Here is a 24757-nt window from a genome sequence, read left to right on the forward strand (position 1 = left end):
GTTGGTTGTAGGGACTGAACTCAGGGCCTACGCACTGTCCCTGAGCTCTGCTGAGCCACAGCTCCACTTCGAGTTTTCTCTTTCCTGCCCAAGCTGGATATAAACTGAGATCTTCAGATCTCAGTCTCTTGAATAGCTAGGATTACATGCGTGAGCACTAGCACCTGGTGATTTCAGACTTATAAGATACTTAAATTTGTGGGTATTTAACAAATGGTTTTACATCCCAGATATTTTAAGGTGACAGAAAAGTGTGAGCTCCTCCCCCTGCATGTGTTATAGAACCAGAGGAAGTAAGATTCTAAGTTCCCCCTTAAGCCCCAAAGGACTATAAGCTCAAAGGACAGTGGAATAAACATGCTTAAGGAAATAAAGTAAGGGCTATGGCAAATAAATACAAAAAATGGGTCTTAAAGTTTATCTATTTATTTTGAATGTCTCATGTGGGTTGAACGTCTATACCCAGAAACAAGTAGGATGTGACAGGATCAATGCAGAGCCCTGTCTCTACTTTCTAGTTATCTTTAATATTCATCTTTTATGCTGTATGATAAAGACTGTAATTTAAAACACACAATGGATCATTCTACCTGAGACAACTCTGAAATAATTCCACCTAAAGTATGGAATGAAATAGATGACCTCCAGGAGAACTTTCCAGGCCTAGTAAAAGGCGGCGACACGGCACCACATACCAAAATTGTATCATCCTGCAAGCGAGCATGGCACAATTCTTCCCTGTAGATCATTTGGAAAATACTGTCTCTAGTTTAATGCTATATAAACCAGCAGATACATATACCACTGGGAGGATTTGCTAAGAATCAAATTTTGGGACCTACTGATATGACTTAGTCTATTAATAAATACATGTGTAAAAAATCTTTAGAAATCATAATCAGTGAAGTATATATGTTAAAGAGCATTAAATATTTATAACTTGTGCCTTACCTGTCCAGAATTTACATCTTTAAAAAAAACATAAAAACTAAAGTCTTTATTAAAGACAGTGGCTTACACCTGTAATCCTAGCTACTTAGGAGGCTGAGATGTAAACATTGCAGTTTGAAGCCAGCCAGGGCAGAGAGAGGCCCTTATCTCCTACTGACTAGCAAAAAGATGGAAGTTGAAGCACAGATCAGATGGTAGAGCACCAGCCCAATTCCAGTGACAACAACCCTAAAATGCACATGGGAGCACAAAAAACCCTAAATAGCCCTAACAATCATGAACAAAAAGAACAATGCTAGAGGTTCAAATTGTATCACAAGACCACAGTAACAGAAACTAGCCTGGCACTGAACAAAAACAGACTTGTAGACCAATGGAGTAGAATGCAAGACCCCGAAACAAAACCACACAACTAGTTATCTGATTCTTGACAAAGATGTCAAAAACATACAGTGGAGAAAAGACAGTCTTTTGAATAAATGGTGCTGGGAAAACTAAATGTCCACATGTAGGTGAGTAGAGCCCCTCTCTCACCCTGTGCAAAAGTCAAATTCAAAAACGGAGTGAAAGCAAGAGGCCCTGGGTATTAGTAGCAATTAAAGAAACATCTTCAAGGTCCCTTTATACTCAACCATGAGCAATATTTTGCTTAATAAAATAATTTCTGTTGTTAAAGAAAGCATCATTAGGGTACAAAAATAAATAGAACAAGCACCCACAGAAAGGTAAAAAACAGTAACATGTGTATTTCCTTAACTAAGATAATAATCCTATACAGAGAGTGGCAGTGTCACATGTACTGGGAGTTATATAGTATATTTTGATCAAGTATTAATGAAGTAATCTGCTTTTTCATGTGAAAAGTCTGTAAGATGCTTATTTCAAATACTAAGCTAATAGAATAATTTTTATCACTATGCTTAACTTCCTTCTTAGCAATGCCCTAATTTATTTTATTATTTTTTTTGGCCTGTCCTGGGGCTTGAACTCAGGGCCTTGGCACTCTCCCTGAACCTCTTTGGGCTCAAGGCTAGCACTCTATCAGTTGAGCCACAGTGCTACTTCCAGCTTTTTCTGAGAAGTTTATTGGAGAAGAGAGTCTCATGGACTTTCCTATCTGGGTTGGCTTGCAAACAGTGACCTTCAAATTTCAGCATCTTGAGTAGCTAGAATTACAGGCATAAGCCACTGGCATCCGATGCAATGCCCTAATTTTGAAGAATTTCAAAACCTAGACCTCTACGCAACTGTAAAATATCAACTGAGTCACGATCTGTGATTCCACAAAATATATTCAAGTCTCACATTTAAAGATTGGTGGGGAATAAACATGAGGGCCCTTGAAGTTCATCTACTGCTTATTCAGGAACTGTGAAACTGTTGTTGACCCACCCATTCCAGCTATTTCTGATGATTAAATGAACATTTATGACCTTTACTGCTAGTAAATAGGAAAATGAATCACCTTGGGCCAACAGTGTGCTCACGGATGTTATCAATAAGAACATTAAAAATCCAGTTTTTGCTATGGAAGACATGAACTAAATTTTAGGATATATGATTGCCTTAATGGTAGTTTCCTGTCTAAATATTTAAATCCTATAGTTACAAAAAGGACTGAGGAAGTAATTTGAGCCAAATAAATCTAAAGTGCAGTTACCTAAAATACACGATATGATCCCATTCAGGCCCCAGGATGCTGGCTATATCCAAGCTCTAATTTGTTACAATTAAACCTCACCACTGATCACTGCCAGGTGAGCCAGTCCCCCCTCCAGCATAAGATATGCACACAATTTTCCTCAGGGAATGAATCTACCGAAATAATGCACACGCAGAGTCTGATCTGAGCAAAAGAAAACAGAAGTAATTTTCATCGGAACTTTTATCACAAGTCATCAAAACCTTTTCTTGCAAATTACAAAGCCAAATGGATACAGATATGCTACTTTATAAGAAGTCTTCTTAGTGTTGTTGGGTGGTAGCACACATTATGTCATTTCCCTGTGTGAGCACGCCTGCACGGCATGGAGGGGCACCTGCATCTCCAGAACTAACAGGGCCTGCTGCCTGTTGGGTAGATGGCCGTCCGTGGAACAAATGCCTTTAACAAACAGAACAGTGGAGGACCACACGCTCACTCCCTTGCCTTACAGGGCAAACAAACAACATCTATTCTTCTCATCATTCTTTCTAGTTTAATCCAGTTTGGTGCTTAAATTCTTAGGCTGAGCAGTAAGGCAAGAGGAAGAAATAAAAGGAGTACCAATAGGAAAGGAAGAAGTCAAACTACTCCTATTTGCAGAGGAAATGATTCCATACTTACAAGACCCTAAGGACTCTACCAGAAATCTTTATATTTGATAAACACTTTCAGCAGATACAAGTGCAATATACAAAAATCAATAGCTTAAAAAAAAACACCAACAGTGAACATGCAGAGGAAGACATCAGGAAAATAATCCCACTCACACAGTTCAAAAAGAATAAAACATCGAAGAATAAACCGAACTAAGGAAGTGAAAGACTTCTATGGTTAAAAAAAAAAGTAGAAAACACTGAAGAAAGAAATTAAAGAAGACATTACAAGATGGAAAGATCACCCACTTTTTACAGACTGGCAGAATTAATATTGTCAAAAGGCTATATTACTGATAGTGATCTACAGAACCATTATAATTCCCATCACCATTGCAATGACATTTTTCACAGAAATTTAAAAAATCCTAAAATATACATGGAAGCACACACACACACACAAAACAACCCTGAATAGCCCAAACAATCATGAACAAAAAGAACAATGCTGGAGGTACCCTAATACCTGACTTCAAATTATATTACAAGACCATAGTAACAAAAACCAGCCTCGTACTGAACAAAAACAAGATACATAGACCAAGGATTAGAATGTGAGACCCAGAAATAAAACCACATAACTACAGTTACCTGATTCTTGATAAAGATGTCAAAAACATACAATGGAGAAAAGATAGTCTCCTTAATAAATGGTGCTGGGAAACCTAGACGTCCACATGCAGGTGACTGAAACTATAGTCCTCTCTCTCTCACACTGTGCAAAAGTCAATTCAAAAGGAATTAAAGACCCTAATGTAAGATCTGAGGGCTTGTGGGTATGATTCAAGTAGTAGCATATCAACGCATTTGGCTCTGAGTTCAAACCTATTGCTGTCATTGTTTCCTATGACACAATTACACAGGGAAAATTCAACATACTCTGATTAAGTGCCAAATCCATAAATTCATATATTTAATAAAATATTTTTTGCTAAGCACTATGGCTCATAGCTGTAAACCTAGCTACTTCAGAAAGCTGAGCGCTGAGGACTACAGTTGGCCACTAGCCTGGGCAGGAAAGTCTGGGAGATTTATCTCCAATTAACCAGCAAAAAGCAGGAAGTAGTTCAAGTAGGAGAGCGGTAGCCTTGAGCACAAAAGCTCTGGGACAGCACCCAGGCCCTGAGTTCAAGCCCAAGGACAGGCACACACACACAAAAAAAATAAAAATTAAAAAAAAATATTTTCTTTATTCCAGCAATAAAGAGATATTAAATAGGACTTTAAAATACTTACAATGGTATTTAAAAATACCAAGTATTTAAGAATTGCTCTAATAAGAATTGTCATTCATTTCTGTGGGGAAATGTTAATTAAGGACCTAAATTAAATTAAGAACTATGCCAAATTCATGACCAAGAAGGGTCCAAGCACTCTTCAAGAATACAAGGAAAGCCTTGTGTCAAATAATGACTTATCACAAAGATATGTTTATGACAGGCTGCTATTTGGTCAGGAATAGACATGCAGGCCACAGAAACAAAATCAAGTTCTCCAGACAGGCCTCAGGTGACAGAGGTGACAGCAATTCCCTAGGGAAGAGTCTTTCTATGAAGGATGCTGAGATAATAAATACAGGGGGAAAATGGGGTCTGGAAACTCTAACCACATATCACATTAAAAAAACTTTCACATCACTAACTAAAAGTTTAAGTTATTCTAAAATCTGGATTTATTCTAAATTTATTTAGAATATGTGAAGAGCTGAGGATTAATTAGAAAGTACAAAGAGAAACTGGAAAACATATTTTGTAAAAGATAAACAGAAGACAATCTTCATGTGGCCTAGAGACAAGCTCTAGTAGTCACAAAACCTCATTTTTTTAAATAAGAAAGGAACTGATAATGGGTAACAGAAAGATTTTCTTCATATAAAAACAGACAATATAAATGACAGAAAAAGTTTAAAGGAACCCTCTTAAGCACGTGTTCCAACTTAACTCTGCAACATAAGAGCGCGTACTGACACTGAACATTCGGGCTCACATGCTGGATGGCTGTTATATGTAGCTTTAGAGAGGGATAGAGAATGGTATAATAAAACCAGATTGCTCAGTCCTTTCTCTCTCTGTCATAACATTTCCAATGTGTTTAAAACCTAGAAAAGATGCTTTATCACAGAAATCTCTCACATGGGTTCCCTAATCTTAGAAAGTTCTTAATTTCTCTGGGTTCAAAAGGATAGAAAAAGGAGTACCTTAGCCAACCTGCTATTGAATGCCTTTTTTTCCCCTCTCCAACAGATTAAATGGATTATTTTATTTCCTAGAGAGAAAACACTATACATGTGTATCTTCACATATATAGCTATAATGTATCTAGTGAGATATCTGAAAATAACAAACACATCCCATAGGGAAAAAAAAGTTGCATAGCTCAGTGGTCGAGTGTGGGCCTAGCATGCATGGAAAAAAAGCAGCATAAACTTTTTAATGATTTTGTCTTTGTATGTTTCTTTTGGGGGGAAGGGTCTGAGTAAGTCAGAAATAACACTATTTTAGATATTTTGTCCTCCCTGTGAAGAGAGAGAAGGAGCAAGGGAAAAAAAGGAGATGAGATGACTGCCCCAAAGCAGAAGGATAAAAATCAGACTGTCCTATTAAACTGCAGGAACCACGACAGCTCACGTTGCAGTATGCAACAAAGTCCACGGAATGGCACGCCACGCCTCACATCTAGAAGACAATCAAATACCCTCCTGACCAGTGACAGCTCAAGGCCTTTCTAAGAATATACCATCAGATACCAGTGCATGAAACAGAATGTGTTCCTCTAACAGTCAACTGTTCACTACATCTAAGGATTAACTCTCGCTGCAAAGTTAAGTCAACATGAGACAGCTGTGTTCTCTGAGAAGGCTGAGCGGATCTTTGATTAATGGACCTAATCTATCTCCTCTTCAGTAAAATGTTGTGCAGCCATATTCCATGTCTTCTCTCTAATATATGTCCATACTTTCCAAATAGTGAGTATCCCTTTACTATCTCTTAAAATTTCCAAATTTCCCCAAAATAATCAATTTTGAATACCACTCCTAGGTGTAAGAAAGTTGAAAATACTGTTTTCACTTAGCATTCTATGGAGAAGAGATGTAGTGAAGGTGCTTGTCTTCAGAGCCCATAAAAGGTCTTGGAAAGTTCACAGGACCTGAAAGTAACAGGAGGAAATCCCTAAGAGCGTTCTGCAATCAACCTTCAGAAGTTTGTTTCTCGACAGCCTGGCCTCCTCGAGGAGGCTCTGAGCAGGACGCCTGCCGACTGTTTCTCAAGCCAGGGGCTCTGGGCATGCCACTGTCAAGCCTCCCACAGGGATGCTCTAGCGCCTGACATACTAAAAAGAATGTGTCTCAGAATGGGTACCATTATCTTTGTCAAACACATTTTTGCCACTATTGCTTGTATATGCCTCATTCGAAGTGAAAAATCTATTTGGTCCCGCACTGATAAGACAATTTTTAGATTATCGACTAAAATACGGAGTGTGCACAAAAGAGGTGATGCTGCAGAGACGAAGGCTACAAATGCCCCACGTGACTGTACTTCAGGTATGCTCTCAAGAATTAATTCTCTTGGTTGTTTTTGTTAAAAAACCATGCACAGAATTTAGGGAATAGATGGTCATTTTAGAACAACAAAAGTGATTTAACCTCAAGGAAAATATAATAGTCTAACAAAATTATATGAAACTCAAAATTATATTAATATATAGAAATTTTTATTAAATAGCTTAATTTTCATAAACTTGAAGTTTTTAACAGTGTTAGAACAACAGGGGAAAATATTTTACTTTCTAGATTGCATACTTTCAAAAGTTCAAAGTGTATTTAGGAAATGCTGAGATGTATGGTTCTCCTTATTTTATGTTGACTTGCAAGAAGGAAAACAATGCAATGTAACCCTCAATTCACTAAATCAGTGTCCCATACTTTTCACAGTTTCCAGTTCTCATTCCTTCTGCTACATCATATAATTGCATTCTCCGTGAAAAAACAAGGTAAAGTTACACTGAAACAACAAGAGATATGTGGGAGCTAAGCAGAAGAGTTACATAATTCTGTCTAGTAACTCTGCACTTGACTAAGTGTGCTAAATACAAAATTCTCACTGAAAAACCTGAGTAAGACAGACTTGTACATAGCCCCTCATCTTCTTCATTTTGTAAGGACATATTTAAAAAGGATACAAAGACTGAAAAGAGGGAATATGTTATTATGTGTGTATATATGTATATGTTTGTACTGATAAGCCTATAAACATCTAAAAGATCCTATATAATTTACCTAGATTATGACTTATTTTCTTGTATCAGGTATTTTCGTATTTATTACAAACATATCTATGAAAACAATAGAAATCAGATTTAGCAAAATTGGTATCATGGATTTACTTTTATAACTAATTAAGTTTCCCTACTAAATGGATAAAGGAAAAAGGGTCTCTTCATATTATTATTTTACTACAGAAGAGATGACTGGAGAAAGTCAATAAACTATAGTAAAAACCCTAATGGAAGCAGTGTAGAAATCAGAAAGAATAAGGTTCAGAAGCCTTCAGGAAAGTAACATAACAGAATACTCCATAAGAAGAGAATAAACTAAAAGAACATAATTAATAAAAGCAAGAGAGAAGTAATTGTGATTTACCAAAGAAAAAGGGACAGGACAAGGAGATGACCCTCTCAACAGAGGTGGGTGCTAGCACCTTGTACCGGTGGATGGAAGAAGGGCCAGAGAGGGAGGTGCACAGCACCAGGCAGTGCACAGCTGCAGCCGGCAAGACCCTATCCTCCTCCTCTGCCCAGAACATGTTCCCCACGTCTCCTCTGGTGGCCGTCATTCCCAAGCTCACAGCTAAACCATTACCAATCTACAAAAGCCCTTTCTCCTGAGCCCCACGACTTCTCTGAATGGCAGGGCTCACCCAGGCATACGTACTTCATGGGTCTGTGTGTGCATTTTCCTTACACCATCAGTGCCCAGAGCACCAGCTGCTGACTACTCTCTGACCACAGCACTCACCATATGCTACCCGCGTTACTTATGTTGCTTATGTACAAATAAAAAGTAGTTAAGACTGAACAGGAATAATACTATGGAGCTGGGAAGGTGGCTCAGTGGTAGAGCGCTTGCCTTGCATGCCTGATGCCCTGGGTTCGATTCCTCAGCACCACATAAACAAAAAGATAAAAGCCGGAAGTGGCGCTGTGGCTCAAGTGGTAGAGCACTAGCCTAGAGCTGAGGGACAGCGCCCAGGCCCAGAGTTCAGGCCCCACAACCAGATCTCCCTCTCCCCCCCCCCAAAAAAAGGAATAATACTACATCCTGTCTTATTTCAAACAAGAATCTGTGAGATGGTCGTTCTGTGTGTGACACTTGCATTGCTCAAAGCCCCTCTTGTCTTGGATACAGACTCCCCTGGATGTGCAGGAGGAAGCCTCGCTGTGGGTACTCTCTGCTACACGGACGATGGGAGAAGCTCAGGGCCCAGAGGCGGCTGGCTGCAAGCCTTATCTACAAATAGGAGGGAAAATAAAAGTAAAAGGCTGAGCAGTATGTACGCAGAATGGGACACAGAACAGGCTAGAGTGGAAATATTTTAAGGTCCTTACATTGCCTGAAAAAAAAAGCCAAGATAAAGATAACTTTAAACTTAATAAAATTTTTAGGGAAACGATCAGAATAGAAATACAGGGACTAGTTCAGGTTAATAGAAAAAACTATAATTAAAAAGTTAGAAGCCAAATGTGGTAGTATACTGCTGTAATCCCAGGACTCAGGAGACTGAGAGAGGGCTGGGAAGGTGGCTCAGTGGTAGAGCGCTTGCCTTGCATGCCTGAGGCCCTGAGTTCGATTCCTCAGCACCACATAAGCAAAAAGAAAAAAGCCGGAAGTGGCGCTGTGGCTCAAGTGGTAGAGCGCTAGCCTTGAGCTGAAGAGCTGCGGGACAGCGCCTAGGCCCAGAGTTCAGGCCCCACGACTGGACCCCAAAAAAAAAGAAAAGAAAAAAAAGAGACTGAGAGACTTTTGGGGACAAAGACTATGCTACAGAGCTTACTTGTGGCACTCACAGATGTGCTTGTGTGACAATTACAAAAATCTGCATACTCTTACTTTCCCAAAGCAGGCAGGCCTTGGAGCGTCTCTGCATACCATACCATCTGACCCTGGCACTCATGCTTGAAGCCAATAGGCCAACGAGACCCCACGGTCTTGGGGCCTAATGGAGGGAAGAAGTGGTCAACAGAGACAGTGCATGGATCACAGACAACTACAAAGGCTGGTAGGACAGCAGCCTGGTGCTGCCTGGTAGGCTCTAATAGCCTCTCTGAGGAGGTACTCAGATGAACTCGGAGTGACAGGAAGGGACTAATTATGGGTGCCTAGAATCTAGTCAAGAAGCAGTCAGTGTTCCAGGAGAGAAGAAAAGAGGCATCCTGGGCCAGACCATCAGGTAAAGCCTGCTGCTAGTGAGAGCAGCATTCCCAGGCCAGTGTAAAGAAGTGACAAAGGTCACATAGCAGTGACTCAGACACAGACACAGCAAGGACCCCAGCAACACTGTTACCTTAACTAGCATTACAGATGGTGGGTATTCTAAATTCAGACTTTACTCAGGACTCCTGAGGTTTTCATCATTTTTATGAAACATTTTCATCATGTACTAAAGTATTTCATTTAAAACTATCATTCCTGAAAACACATGCAATGGATTTTTGGATGTTTACATGCTAAGTCAGTTAGTAAAAGACATCTAATAACTATGTTCTAACTTCTAGTTATAGAGGGCATAATTTTGAAAAGTGGTTCATATTTAAAGACTGCCTTATTCAATATTTTAAGTAACTTGAAAGATGTATTAGATCTTCCTTTTAATATAAGTAATTTCTGTTGGTTTTGTTTTTTGAAGCAACAGCCTAGGCTGTTTTTGAACTCTAGATCCTCTGGATTCATCCTCCTGGGTACAATCCTAGCAACATACCCAGCTTTTATATATTGGTAACTTAAAATGTTCTAACTTTTATAATAACACACACAGAGATTCTAAAGCCCTAGAAACATCAGCAACCAATTAAAATTACTTTTTCAGATTCAATTTATGTTTTAACAAGAAGTATTTCCACTTGTTGGAGATGACAGTGCTAATGCATCTTCACCCTACCAGGAAGCATGATGTCTCTAATAAAGTTGAGTGTAACCCATCAACCTTTCTAAAGAACGGGTCCTCACACCCAGCGCCCTTCTGAACACTTCTTTCACAACTCAGAAAGCAAAGTTTCAACAAAACCATTCACTATGAATCCAGAGGGTTTTTTTTTTTTTTTAAATCTAATTCTTAAACTTACCTTATAGGAATGATGTAGGAAAAGAGGAGGAGGAACCGGAAGAGATTGCGGTACCACGGGCCTGCAAATCCCTGCAAGGTTACCATAACAACAGAAAGAACAACTAAAGCCAGAAACAGTGCCTTCGTCAGCTGATTGAGCTCAAGGTCCAGCAAACCAACCTAAAAAAGAAAACAAAATAGAAATACAAGATTATACATCCAAGCTGGCTGTCTCTAATGTTACAAATAGTATTACACGATAATTCTGGCATGAGGAAACTTTCTTAAGGACTATATTAACCTTTATTATAACGAAATGCAAAACTGTATTTTTCTCCTGAGAAACTTCTTATAGACTGAGGCAGAATTTCTAGAACATCTTCAGTAAGAACAGACAATTCACTACTTGAGCTGAAGTAGATTCATGGTGCTGTCACTGCCGCCTGGAACCCAAGATTAAGAGCAGCAGGCCCACAGTGGGGTGTGCACTGTTTCTTGAGGGCCTCGCCTGGAAACGGCTCTTTCAGGAGCAAAGCACCATGTCAGACCAGTGTCCCGTTGTCGCTGTGTATCTCTGCACATCCCCTTCAAGTTTAATTCAGACTGAGGTTCCCAAGCACCAGGACAGAGTGCATGCTAGCCTCTCCTGCCAGAGTCTTTGTAAGGATTTCTGATGAGAATGGTAAACTTCTGATAAAGGCATGCTTGATTTCATAACCCTCTCCTCATCAGGTTCTCCGGGAACAACACACTATGCTCAGAGTCACCCTGTGGTTGAAAATGATGGAGGGGAAATCATGTCAGTAAGAAGCAGCTCATTTTTGGTTGTTCTTTGTAAGAGTGAGCATTGGCCACACAAACAGCCCTTGCTTTATGAGAACAGGCTCTCCTAATGCATGGAACTCCAGCTGGGCTGCGGCAGTCTCTGCGGACGATCCTGACTGCTGTTTCACACTGAAAGCCCCCAGTGCCCCATAATGTGTGGGGTGGAGATGTGTGGGAGGCTGAAATCTGCAAGTTCGGCTCAGAGCCCTGGGGCTCGTGGGTCCCTGACGCCACTCACTCCTGTGTGGGCTCTGCTTCCTGGCTGTGTGACCCTGGACTGGCTGGGCCTCAATCTCCTTAATGTCAAAGAGGGATCACAGCAATTTCTTCCTCACAGGACTCTGGAGGCAGAAGTACGTGGTAGTGCTGCTGTGGTCACATGCATTGGGATCCCATTTCTCTGGTGACTAGTTATATGACCCCAAGCCTTGCTTGGGGTCCAGGTCTGTCAAATGTACTAATCCTGAGCAAGAGTGGCTGGGGGAGGTGGTGGCTGCAGCCATTGGTACAGCATGGCCTGGGAACAGGGTGTGTCCTGATTAGGAAACACCAACCACAGACTGAGTCCTGTCAAGCAAGGCATCTCCCTGAACCTCCGCTTGCCCTCATCTGGTACAACTTATTGGGAGAGAACACACCAGAGAACACACTCACACATCAGGGCTGGAGGTGTGACTCAAATGATAAAGTACCTGTAAGGCCAAGTTCAAACCCTCCTATAGACAAAAATAATTAATAACAATAATAATCCAAGACATGAATTTCAAACCCTTGAAAAAACTTGAGGTAATATATACTCTTAACTCATCAATTTAAAAAGCTATTAGCGAAGCTAATATCCAGTATTTATAGTGCCTTCTGAAAACCTAACTTTGAACAACAGAAAGCTGTCTTTCCCACAACTCATAATTTTCTTTTCTATCTGTTCTGATGACTATTTGCCATGAACTCTCGAGAAACCGTGACAAGCTTGAGTTAGAAAGGAAAACAAAATGTTTTCTAGAGTTTGTATCAAAAATTAAACTGTAATTTTAAAACTGTAAAATTTTAACTGTAAAATAAAGCAACATTACATGGCTATGATATTTTGTGCTAAATTGTAAAGGTACAACAATGAGTTAATATTAAATTCTCTTTTTTAGATTTTTACAATGTTTATATTAAATTCTTTTACCTGCAAGGAAGTCAGTGAAGAAGGAAAAATAAAATGAACACAAGTAATATACGTCGAGAGAGAGAGAGAGAGAGAGAGAGAGAGAGAGAGAGAGAGAGAGAGAGAGAGAGAGAGAGAGAGAGAGAGAGAGAGAGAGAACATGAATTACACAATGAAAGTTTTCTTTGTTGACCAGGCTGTTTTAATTCTTGTCTTGAAGCTGGTAATTATAAGCACACCGTGACTTCAAAATACCATAGAAACAAGTCATCTTAACAAGGACCCCTGGTCAGCCGGTGTGTGTACAGTGTGGCTGGGTCAGCGCGGGCTGGGAGCGCAGGGCTCCCCGGCTAGACCTTGTCCAGCTCATCCATGTCTAGTCTCACTGTCCACTTTATGTCCTCTCATTACCACTCAAGACTCCTAAGACTTCAAACTAAGCATGGGTTTTATCCAGAATATCTCCTTGTCTCTAGTGTGACCATAAGCAGGACACAGCTACTACTCTGCCCAGGCACAGAGCAGCACTTACAATAGCTCGTTTCCAACCGAAACCCTTTCAAGCCCGCCTTTCTTCCAAAGCACAAGTTGCTTTCTAATGCTCAGCCCTGTCCTGACTGCCTTGTCCCCCTCAGGAACATCTACCGGCCCAGCCCCATCACTGGACTCCCTCCCTCACCCTTGTCTACCTCCAGGTCTTGCACCTCAACAGTAAACCTTCCACTTCCCTAGAGAAAGAAACTCTATTCAACCCATTCTGAAAATTCCTCTCCTGTGCCGAGACTGTGCCTCCCCTGAGAGCAGGGCAGCCCCGGCCCGGCGCTGATTTATCAGCTCCATTTAAACAGCAGCACAAGGAGGACAAATATCGTACAAGCTCCGCCACTTCACTACTACATGGTTTATGCTTGAATTATTGTGAAAAATAGGTTCTGGATTAAAATGAAGAAAAATTAAGCCAGGGAAGTAGAGCATGTTTCAAAGCCCCAATCTTTCTGCTGTGACAAAAGCAGTCTAAGTTTCAGGCCCCACTGAGGATCAGATGAAGTCATTATTCATTCAGTCAGGGAAAAGGGACTCAATTACCTCAACCTAAAGATGCTATCAATGAATGCAAAGTGCATATTTTACTCTATTCATCCAAATCCCATTAAAAAGTGAAAGGAATGATTTAATCTGGCCTTCCAGAGTTGGTCTTTTTTTTTGTAATAAAATAAAAGAATTACTGTCTTGCAAAATGCATAACAACTACCTCACACTTTTATACTCTGCATCATAGCAGCGAAAGACCCAAAGCTGGGACAAATCCACTCGGAAATGAATACAAAGTTTCCTTTGAAAAAAAATGCCACATGAGAGAATGGAAACATTAAAAGCAGCCCACTGCACATGGATATTCAGATAATTCAAGGCATTAATACCTTTCTAATTGACCAAGATGGATGTAGTCAACTGTGGACTAGTGAATACCACAATTCTGAAGCCAAGTAAAATGATTTTTCTCATCCCTTTTAACTCGAAGCCAGTGATGACAACTTTTTAGTGACGAACTGTTCCTGGTGCTCTTCCAGGTGGCCTGTGCTGCATGATGGCTGCTCCTCCCACAACAGAAGGGTACGCAGGCTATATTGTATATAACACAATCAGGACGCTGTGGTCAATTCTGATGAAGCATGGTGAGGAGAAATTGTGCATTTCAACATTTGCTAGTCTTTTTTTTTTTTTTTTAACCATTTCTAGTTAACAATACAAAGTAGCAGATCTCAGAAAGTGGCAAGTTTTGACATGAATCTCTGCATTCTTGTAAGTTTCTTAAAGACCTAAACAGACCACAAACAATTCACTATGATTTCAGAGATAAAATATATTATTAATCACTTGAAGTAATTATGATTGCTAAGAAAAGATAAATACACTAGGAAGCAATTTTCAACATTTATTGTAATTTCCTATATTAGTAAAGCAAATTTTCTTCTACTTGTCATAATATTTGTTTTATTTGAAACAACTGTGATAACAAAATTAAATACGCTACTGGAAATTTTAATCTCCAAGGGAAAATTTGTGCATAATGTCTAAGACAACCACAATGGCTCTGTAAAGGGGCTGTTCTAGGATAATGAACACAATAATTGCCTGTATAATCTAAAATGCTACTAATGGCAACGATCACAAATCCATTTAGCTCCTCTTTAATTTATGTACCAAGTTTTAAATAGCTAATGGTTCTCAGTAAAATAATGGTTTATACCAACAATAAAGGGTAAATACGGTGTTCTCCTGCTTAATCAAGAAAAGATCAGTCAGGGTTCCCCTTCTTCTTTTTAAATGAACTCATGGACAAATGAGAATGGGACCTTATCTCTGTAACATAGTACCACTCTCATCCATCTCAAACTTAAAACTCTCTGCATACTACCAAAGTTCCTAAGAAATCAATGTACTCACCTAACTGAAACAAAAGTCTGATGTTATAAAACCTTTGGCCCATAAAGTGCGAAGCATAAATATCACTAGTGATTATGTCATTCTTGGATTAAAAGGATGTACACTTTAAAATACTCTAACCTGTCTTCTAGGTCTCTCAGTACTTACTCTTACATGGAAGCATTTTAAAATAGCAAAATGACAAGAGACAATATAACAAAGAGCTAATTCTAAGTATTATTTTAAAATGTCCTATATCTCCCTGTGGACACAACACAATTTGAACAAGAGGGAAGCCCTAAACCAAATCAACCCACTCAAGATTCCTCCACATCAGAAGGCGGTTGTTACATGACAGACTGCTTAGGGAAGGAGCCATCATTGTTAATGTCTGTTTATCTTTTCCCAGATGAACTGTTCATGGGTCAACGCTCAAGTTCTTCATTCAGAATGAGGAACATTGATATTGGGATAACAACACGAGATTCTTACAAAAAGCATATATTCCTTTTCAATATCATTGAAGAACTCAGTTCTGTATTTTCACTTTTAGAACAATCCTAAGAAATAAGAAAAAAAATGACTTTCAGATCTTTCATTTCCTTCAGAGGGAGTAGGAAAGGCCTTTTTCACTTTCTCCATTTATTTTAGTATTTGAAAATCCTGTTTTACAAAACTAAATCCTTGTTAAAATTTTAAAAAACAAATAGGTGAAACTTGTACAGTACTTCTAAGTCTTACACGAATAACTTTAAAGGAAGTTTTAATACCATATAACCTTTTTCCTTCTTCTTTGGTGTATTCATATAGTCATTCTGGATATGAGCTACTAAGTCTTAACTGTCCATAGCAAGGCATCTGGCTGCATATTCAAGATGTACCCACTAGTGCTTGGCTACCACATCACTGATAGAGGAAGAATAGTTTCTTTGGCCATTATACTCAATCAGTTCAATATTCTGTGCTTTAAAAGCTCCCTAAGTTAGGGACTTAGAATGACTAGGCTTAAGTTACAACATATTAACTAAAAATTTAAAAACCAAAATCTGTATTTAAACAATACACATTTTAAAATATATTATGAAAGAATACTTCATCATCTACATTCTTCACTGACCAACAAATTTTGCTTGATAATTCTTCACTTAGAATTTATGGATTTTCCTTCCTGTCTTGCTATAATTATTATATACAATGAATTTTCTTGACTATTTCACATTTATTTACAAAGAAAATGGGGTCCTGAGGTTTGAACTCTGGGCTTGGGTGCCATCACTGAGCTCTTTTTGCTTAAGGCTAGCATTCTCTGGCTTTTTCTGTGATGTAACTGGAGATAAGAGTCTGTGAGACTTTCCTGCCTGGGCTGGTTTCAAACTATGATTCCCCACCTCAGCCTCCTGACTAGCTAGGATTACAGGTGTGAGCCACTGGCACGCCACATCATATTTTTTATGTAAGCTAAAAAGTATCAGCACAAGGATCAGCTATGAAACAAAGGAGTAAAACTACTCTCCATACCAAAGGCAGAACACACAGGACAAGAGGAGCTTCTGACAGAGCCTCACAAGAGGTGACATAGACAAAGCTCTGGGCAGCCCCAGGTGTACAGACAGCACTGTCCGGAGGAATGACTGCTGGAACCTGCAGACACATTCCCCGCTGGCTCAGAGGTGCTGGCCTTCCTCGTGCTAGCTCTAGAATCGCCTGAGACATATCCACTTGCCAGCACATCGTAAGTGTCGGTAATGCCTGAAAGAAGCACAAGTCATACACATGTGTGCATGCCTTTTCAAAATGTGTGCCAACTTTGTTCATGTTGGATAACCTGGTGCTACCAACTTCTGACAGCCTTTACTGATGTCAAGACTTTTATTACAATATGATTACTAATCAAAACCCACCAGATATAAGGTAATAAAGTGGCTAAGAACATTGGTAAGCTGAAATTTAATAACTGTAATTCATTCAAATATTCTCATCTGTGACATATCAAAACTATACTTAAAACAAAAATGAGCCAGGAGCCTGTGACTCATACCTGTAATCCTAGCTACTCAGGAGGCTGTGATCTGAGGATCGTGGTTCAAAGCCAACCCGGCGCAGGAACCTCCATGAGACTCTTTTCTCCAATAAACCACCAGAAAATTGGAAGTGGCACTGTGGCTCAAGTGGCAGAGCACTTGCCTTGAGCTGAAGAGCTGAGGGGCAGTGCCCAGGCCCAGAGTTCAAGCCCCATGGGCAACAACAACAACAACAACAACAACAAAAAGGAATGAAGGGAAAGTATAAAAAGAGATCATATACTATTGGGAAATTTGAGTTTTACTTTATACAAACAATATTAAAATCCATTATTATGATAGGAGGAATGAATATGAAAAAATACATTATATTCATGTATGAAAATATTATAGTGAAATCTTGCTATACATAATTAACATATGCTAATAAAATCCACCACTGACTGCTAAAATAAGCCCGTAATGTTCTAAAGCATGTCATCCCAGATCTAGATTATAATATTCCACATAGTTTATTTGGAATAAAAGATAAGAGGCGGCTCAACCAAAGAATGGCTCGTTCCCAAGTGTGCTCGGCTAAGCTGAGCACCTCTCTCGCTGAGGTCTCATGGGCACCCCATGCTCTAGAACCTGGAGCTGGTGTGTGGCGTGACCAGCAGCGGGAGCTCCAGGCTGAAGCACGGTCTTCCTGGGCCAGCCCCATGCTCTAGATGTGGAAGAAAGAACCTGGAGTGTGGCATGTATGGCACGGCACGGCATGGTGTGATGTAGACCTAAGGCCTCGCCAGCAGAGGGAGCTCCAGGCCGATGCATAGTCTTCCTGAAATCTGCTCTCAAAAAGAACCAGCTCCATCTAATTCAGACAATTCAGTACCTTAAATTAAAAGAGATTTGTTTGTGCCAGAGAGCTACCACGATAGTTTTTGTCGCACAGAATTCTGGACAACATTTACAGTCCTTAACATCTTGGATAAGAAGGAATTTAAGATGTTGTAGGAGTCAGCACAGTAACACTGTACTACCAAGACTTTTTGAAGATTTAGACTTAAGTCTATAAAATTGCAACCACAGCTTGGTAAATGATTTGAATGTCCTGAATAGAAGCTGTCAATTTTAAATTGTTTTACAAAGACCCACTCTCTTATTTATTTATTTATTTAACTTTTTTTTTGGGGGGGGGGGGGTTCCAGTAGTGGGGCCTGAACTCTGGGCCTGGGCGCTGTCTCTCAGCTCTTCAGCTCAAGGCTAGCACTCTACCACTTGAGCCACAGCGCCACTTCCAGCTTTTTTCCTTTTTGCTTATGTGGTGCTGAGGAATCAAACCCAGGGCCTCAGGCATGCAAGGCAGGCGCTCTACCACTGAGCCACCTTCCCAGCCCCCCACTCTCTAATTTAAAATAATTACTTCAAATGCCTATGTTACTCACCAATACCAGAAAAAATTAATAGAAATATACAGAATCTGAAAACAAGCATTAGGTTTATAATTTAGTTTAATAAGCAGTTTATTTTGGTAATACTGTATTTCAACAGACATTTTACAAATAGTATTTAACTCTACTCTTTAATCCTTTTTGTCTGAAAACAGAATACCCCAAGTTCAGGCAGCAATGTTATCACTGAAACAAAAAATTTCTGGGTCACCCAAGAAGGTACAGTTCCTGCTGCTGGCCTGGTTTCCAGATTTTCTGTCTCCTCCCTGGCTCCCGGGCTTTGATTGGTAATTCTGTCTCATACACACAGAGGGGGCCCACATTCTTGGGAATTCTTTCTCTTCCTCAGAAACACTATATATCTATATGTGTACAAGTATTTACATAATGTGTATCTGTATATATACACAAATGTATATACGTGCACACACACACATATGTAACTCTAAATGGTCCTGATACTATAAAAGAAAGGTTCTCTTTGTGGGGGGGGGGGGGAAGAGGGTGGTCATGGGGCTTGAACTCTGGGCTTGGGCGCTGTCCCTGGGCTCTTCAGCTGAAGGACAGCGCTCTACTACTTGAGTCACAGTGCCACTTCCAGTTTTCTAGTGGTTAATTGGAGATGAGTCTCAAGGCCTTTCCTGCCTGGCTGGCTTTGAACCGTGGTCCTCAGAACTCAGCCTCCTGAGTAGCTGGGATTACAGGCGTGAGCCACCGGCACCTGGTAAAAGGAAGGTTCTTACCAGGAGCCTTCAGAGACACAGTAAGAAGAGACCATGGCTTTCTTTAAAGTTATTTAAATTATTTCACCTTTTTTTAATAGCACAACTGAAGAAATTATACTATTGGACACGTTTTTAATTTTGGAAGGTGTGTTTATGTCTCTCTTTATTACCCCTGAATGTTGCAAGTCCTTTATTTTAAATACCTTAGAGACTGCAGTGGGGTTGGATGAGGTGGGTGGAAGGATGACACATCCTTAAAATATACTCTTAGATGTCCGTTTAAATATATTTTTAAAAAGGCCTCTAAGTGATATTACCTAATAGGAAATAGTCTTGGGTATAGTTAGCCTTCTAATGCCACGGCATCCTGAAATCCTCAAGTACAATGTCTGTCTTCCTTTGAGAGAACACTGGACTCTTCAATCAGCTAAAATAACTAGTTGGCACTTTTGGAATGGTCAGAATATGCGATATTGAAGGAATTATTCCTGTTTTGGACTGCAAGTGCTCAGGAGAGGCTGGATTCACAAAAGACACGTGGAACTGCTCCTTCCCCGGGGTCAAGTCATCATCTGCCAATCCAAGTGCAGATGATTAAGCAGCCTGCGCGGACATCCAGGCGAGATCTCCCTCGTCAGTGCCCACCTGGACATGGCCACTTAGGAAACTGTGCTGTTGGAGAAGGTGCCTTTCTACCTGATTATTTTCCTCATACACTTGTTAGGAAAGAGAGTGGTTACATCTTTGTGAGTAAAGAGAACATTAACTTCATAAGAGGAAGTCTTTGTAATATAATCAGTTTTATAGTGGTCACTTTCAAAACATGGACATCTATATTCTTTTTCTGACATATTGACAAGTACAACATATCTAGTAGTTGTGCAAGGAAACTTACTAAGCACACCATTGTAAAAGGTTTTATGTAATAGTTTCCTAAAAGTCTGGTTTGACACTAAGCATAGCACTCAAAGTAGCTAATCCTTCTGAGTAACAGTGCCTTTGGAAATAACAAAATGAACTATGAAGTGTATAAAAGAGGAAATGCACAGGATGAGATGAAATGACCCAAAGGTAGCCATCACGTCAAAGAGCATGTCCACACTGCCTCCCATGTTCCCTGCAGGCTGTGTCCACCTGTGTGATACATAGACCATTGAAGACTTCTTCCCCATTTTCCAGGTACCAGGCACCTATCACTAGGTTAAAATGATCAAGAGTGCTTTTAAATCAAAAGCCATTTTCTGACTCAAAGATGTATGACTAAAATGTTTACTGAAACCCAAGCTAGGACTGTTTTATTTAGTTCATCAAGTTCCCGGCAATTGAATTCATATGTACTGTTTATAATTACATTAAAGACATGATAAGATATTAAAAAAGAGGCCAGCAGTTGAGGCCCCTCAGAATTACCATCATCTAGGCCAAAGTCACTAGGTTCAGCCCAGTTTCTGCCCCACCCCCACATCAGCTTAACTAGCGATTAACAACAAGTTAATAGGAGGTAAACATTTTAATTTTTAAGACAGTGCATCAGAACGTCGGACGCAAATAGCAAAGAAAGAGAAAAAAGAATGAAACTTAGCATATTCTTTTAATACTTTGAATTGGTATCTTAATTTTCAGAGTCTGAGGACTCTGATTTTCATTATTTTGTAAGGAAAGCGTAATTCAGAAAATTTGCTGAAAAATTTAAATGATACGGCAATATGGTTAAATAAACTTTTCATCTTGCTTAATCACTCTTTTATTATTAAACTGTCTGAGAGCTGTATTATTGGTATCTTGGCAAAATGTAACACTATTTTAAACTATCTAAAATTTTTGTCTCACTTTATGTCTTCAGAGACATTTTATGAACCATTTCATACTTAATGGCTTGTAAGCAATCCCAAGAGTTGGGGATTGTGTGAAAAGTTGCTCAGATTGACAGATAAAGTGAAAAGGTCTGTATTAATTTCCAAATAAAGAAATGCATGGCGTGGTATCTCACGATGATTATACTCTAAAGTACCAATTAGAACGCATCAGAAACTAGAGCAAGTTGACACTCTACAATAAAGCAAATAATTTCCAGTTGGAGGGGCAGAAAATGTTAATATGCGATGTTCAAGACTACAAGAATCTTTGTAAAGGAAGTAGCTAATAAGGTTTAATGATGCATGTCAGGAAGCCACAGTATGTAGGGAAACACAGCTGGCTTCATTTTGTAAACTATTTGATATACACATCTTTCTCGTTCACGATTATCAGCTGTGCCAGTGCCACAGGGAACAGTTAGGCTTCAAATCAGGGTATTCTTCCTGTTCTCTAAATTACAAGTAAAATACATTAATATAACATAGTGCTACAGGCAGTGCCCCTACAAAAGCTTATCAGCTTAGGAAAGAGGATTAAAGAAGTCTTCTGCAAAATGTCTCCGAAACAATCTCACCAGCCTAAATAGGCTACTAAGCACCAGAGCCATTAAAGCAAATCATAAAAGAGACAAACCACTTGGCTTCAGTGAATCAATCACCTTCACAAAACAGTTGCTATTTTTATACTTCAGGTATTAAAGCACTTCTGTTGGTGACTCCCCTCTGTCCTTGCACCCCTTCTGCAGGGTGCATGGCAGGCTCCCAAGAAGCACCTCCAAAAGGCAGTATGTGTCTTGCTCCCAACAGGCTCAGTTATGAGAGGCTGAAATGTGCAGGTGACAGCAATTAGCAGCAGATGACAGAGGCACTTTGAATTTGTACCAGATGGCAGCGAAGGGTCACTGGAAGCCAGCAAACCTTCCACAAGGAAACTGTTGTGTTAGGCAACCATCAAACTCAAAAGCTCTTAGAAACAAATTAATTATTCACCCACTAGAAGACAACTGCTAGGTCACAGCACAAATATCCAAATGCTGTTAAGGCACTGGAAGCGCACTTATTTTAAATGTAATTACACATAGTAGCTGTTAAAAATGAGCATGCCACATGACGAAAAGATTGCCCTAACCCGAAAGAGCTAAAATCCTAGTAATTAGCAAATTGTCTTACACCAAAATAGAGTCAACAGGTTATAATGTCCTGACCCTAGAGGCAGCCCTATTCCCAGCAGGAACCTGTTCGGAAACCTCATAAGCAACCAGGCTGAAACGGTAGGTCGGAACACGACAGGAACAGCAAGACCTGCCAGGACCAACAGCAGATGCCAGGACCAAGGGCAGACAAAGCACAGCTCACTCTTCTAGCCACAGCAACCTAGGAAAAGGCCTTAGAATCTGAGAGGGGGTTTGCCAACGCTTCCAGCTCAGAAGTGAAGTGTTATGATACTGTAGTTAGGCTTCAACAGAGAAGAGGAGAACTGGTAAGATTTACAGGAAGACTGCAGCCTTCCTATGGGGATGCAGATGGGCCAGTTCAGTATTGATTTCACCCATTTTTGTTTTATACAGAGGCAAAAATGCTTGAGAAAACAAAAACAGGAAATGGGTAACTCACTTCGACAAGATTATTCCACCCAGGTAACTAATAACTAGCACATATCCCTTAATTTTTGGTTTACATTGCTTAACAAATTTAGATGATTCACTTGTTTTCCCTTTACGACCTTAGCAACTTACAACCCAATAGCCCATCACAGTTTGCAAAGCGCCCTCACACATCTGTTACTTAGCCTTCCTGGCTTCGTTCCAGCTTATTGTTTCTGACCAGCGTCTCAGGGCCTGGGGCCTGGGGTGTGACACAGACGTGGCTCCCAGCAGCTCCCACCACCTCCTCTGGCTCCGTTTCCTTACCCATTGCTAAAAGTCAGCCAACACAGACACGCATCAGGACTGATACTGGTTTTACTCTCATTATCAGATGTGGTGATCATCACATTATTAACTACCCAGGTTTTCAGTAGGCTCATGAGACAAAGGCTATATGAATCTTATTTACTACTTAAATGTGGCAAAAAAAAAAAAAAAAAAAAAGACCAGACTAAATAAAGTGACTTTGTGTTGTAATCCAGTGGGCTACAGGAAGAGGCAACCAGCAAAACCTCTCCTCCTCTGCCTGGCTCCCTTCCACTTGAGGAGAGCAGACTCTGACCAGAACACGCTCCACTGCACACCATGTCTGAGAAGGACTGAGATCTAGGTACCAAGGGCCACTCAGCTGGCCCCGTGAGAGGCCACAGCAGTGTACTGGCATGGCCGGGAAACCATGCAGGCTTTCCAGGCTTTCAGAAGAGGCTGTCTGCCTCACATTTCTGTTACAGCATGCACTAGAAGATCAACTGCCTCATAACACAGTGCTCTCAAGCAAACAGCAAGGTTAGAAATACATCCCCCTAAAGGATAATCATACAATGTACAGGGCAAAAATTCTAAATGATAAAAAAAAAGTGAAGGAATATGTTTGAATAAGCTCTAGCCCTATTAAACAATGATGCACTGCAGGTAATCTACTTTTTCTTTAATCTCCTCTCAAAACAAGTATAAGAAATGGCACCATGATTAAAATCTAAATGAATTAATTCCTCAAAGACCACCGGAGTCCCTGTGGCATACAGAGTCATACAATCTTCCTACTATTCTGTCACCACGACAAGTCACCCTCAGGCCACATCCCCAGTAGCCTGTCACAGGAGACAGGCCTGAGCCCCAGCACCAACTGGGGGCACTCAGCATAGGCTGATGTGTCTTTAAATCCATGACTCGCTTTAGTGTGTGCTGGCACTAGGGCGTGGTGGTATGAAAGGACGGCTGGGCCGCACCAGCCAGCCTCTGCCTGTGCCCTCAAGGGCCACCACAACTCTAGACACTTTCACATAAAACACCCTCAAAAGTCAGGTCAATTAGCAACACAGGCCCTTCCTCACATCTGATACATGGTTTTTACAATTCAGGAGGTGTTCGGGAGCCCTTCTCCAGAGGTCTCTTTCCTATTCTAGGCGTGCAATGTACTCATAATAACTGCTACTTTAAATGTCAACTGCTGCATTTTTATTCTCATTAGGTAGGGAAAAGTGCACCTTTCTCCTTTGGTCTTTTTTTACCTTTGCTTTTTGTTTAAAGCTATGAAAACTGCCTCTGCATCTTATGACACTGCAGGTATTTCCCCTTTTGATGGCCATTCAATTGTAAAGACAGCTTCATCACCAGGACATATTGGTCCTTAGTAGAAAGAAGAGGAGGGAGACATCCTTCCTGCTGTTCCAACTCTGTAGTAGGATGGGGAGAGAGTCCTGTCTAGACTGGACTGTGTCTGTCTAACAAGTTGTCTCCACCATGGTCTGGAAGAACAAAGCATCAACTGAGTCCCAGTGCTCAGGGTCAGCTGCATCCTTCAGGAACAGCAGCAATGTGAACTATGGCAAGCAAGGGACCCTGGTCTGGTTGCACAAGACTCAAGCAGTAACCACCCCACACAGGAGGTTGACAACACAACACACACCACTCTGACTAAGAGTATGTGTGAGATTACTTTGGAGTTGGCTGCTAACTTTATTAAAAAGTAGAAAACAAAAAACAAAAAGCACAGCTAGCCAGACAAAGTGAGTCTTGAGATGACAAGTGTTTGGTACC

At 40.3% G+C, this 24757-nt stretch overlaps 1 protein-coding gene across 10 annotated transcripts in view; it reads right to left on the reverse strand.

Moving 5' to 3' along the window:
- Nucleotides 1–24757, reverse strand: part of Atp9b (ATPase phospholipid transporting 9B (putative)) — a 180676-nt gene that overhangs the window by 62265 nt on the left and 93654 nt on the right. For all 10 annotated transcript variants that reach the window (XR_011375904.1, XM_070038816.1, XM_070038811.1 and 7 more), the window contains one exon: nt 10651–10811. Coding sequence is in view for 9 of the 10 variants with exons in the window: in XM_070038816.1 (XP_069894917.1) it covers nt 10651–10811 (161 nt within the window). In the remaining variant the exon portion in view is untranslated. The remainder of the gene's footprint in view (nt 1–10650; nt 10812–24757) is intronic.

This window comes from Dipodomys merriami, unplaced genomic scaffold (genome assembly GCF_024711535.1).
Source record: "Dipodomys merriami isolate MVZ:Mamm:240054 unplaced genomic scaffold, mDipMer1.0.p SCAF_297, whole genome shotgun sequence".
Classification (NCBI taxonomy): domain Eukaryota; kingdom Metazoa; phylum Chordata; class Mammalia; order Rodentia; family Heteromyidae; genus Dipodomys; species Dipodomys merriami.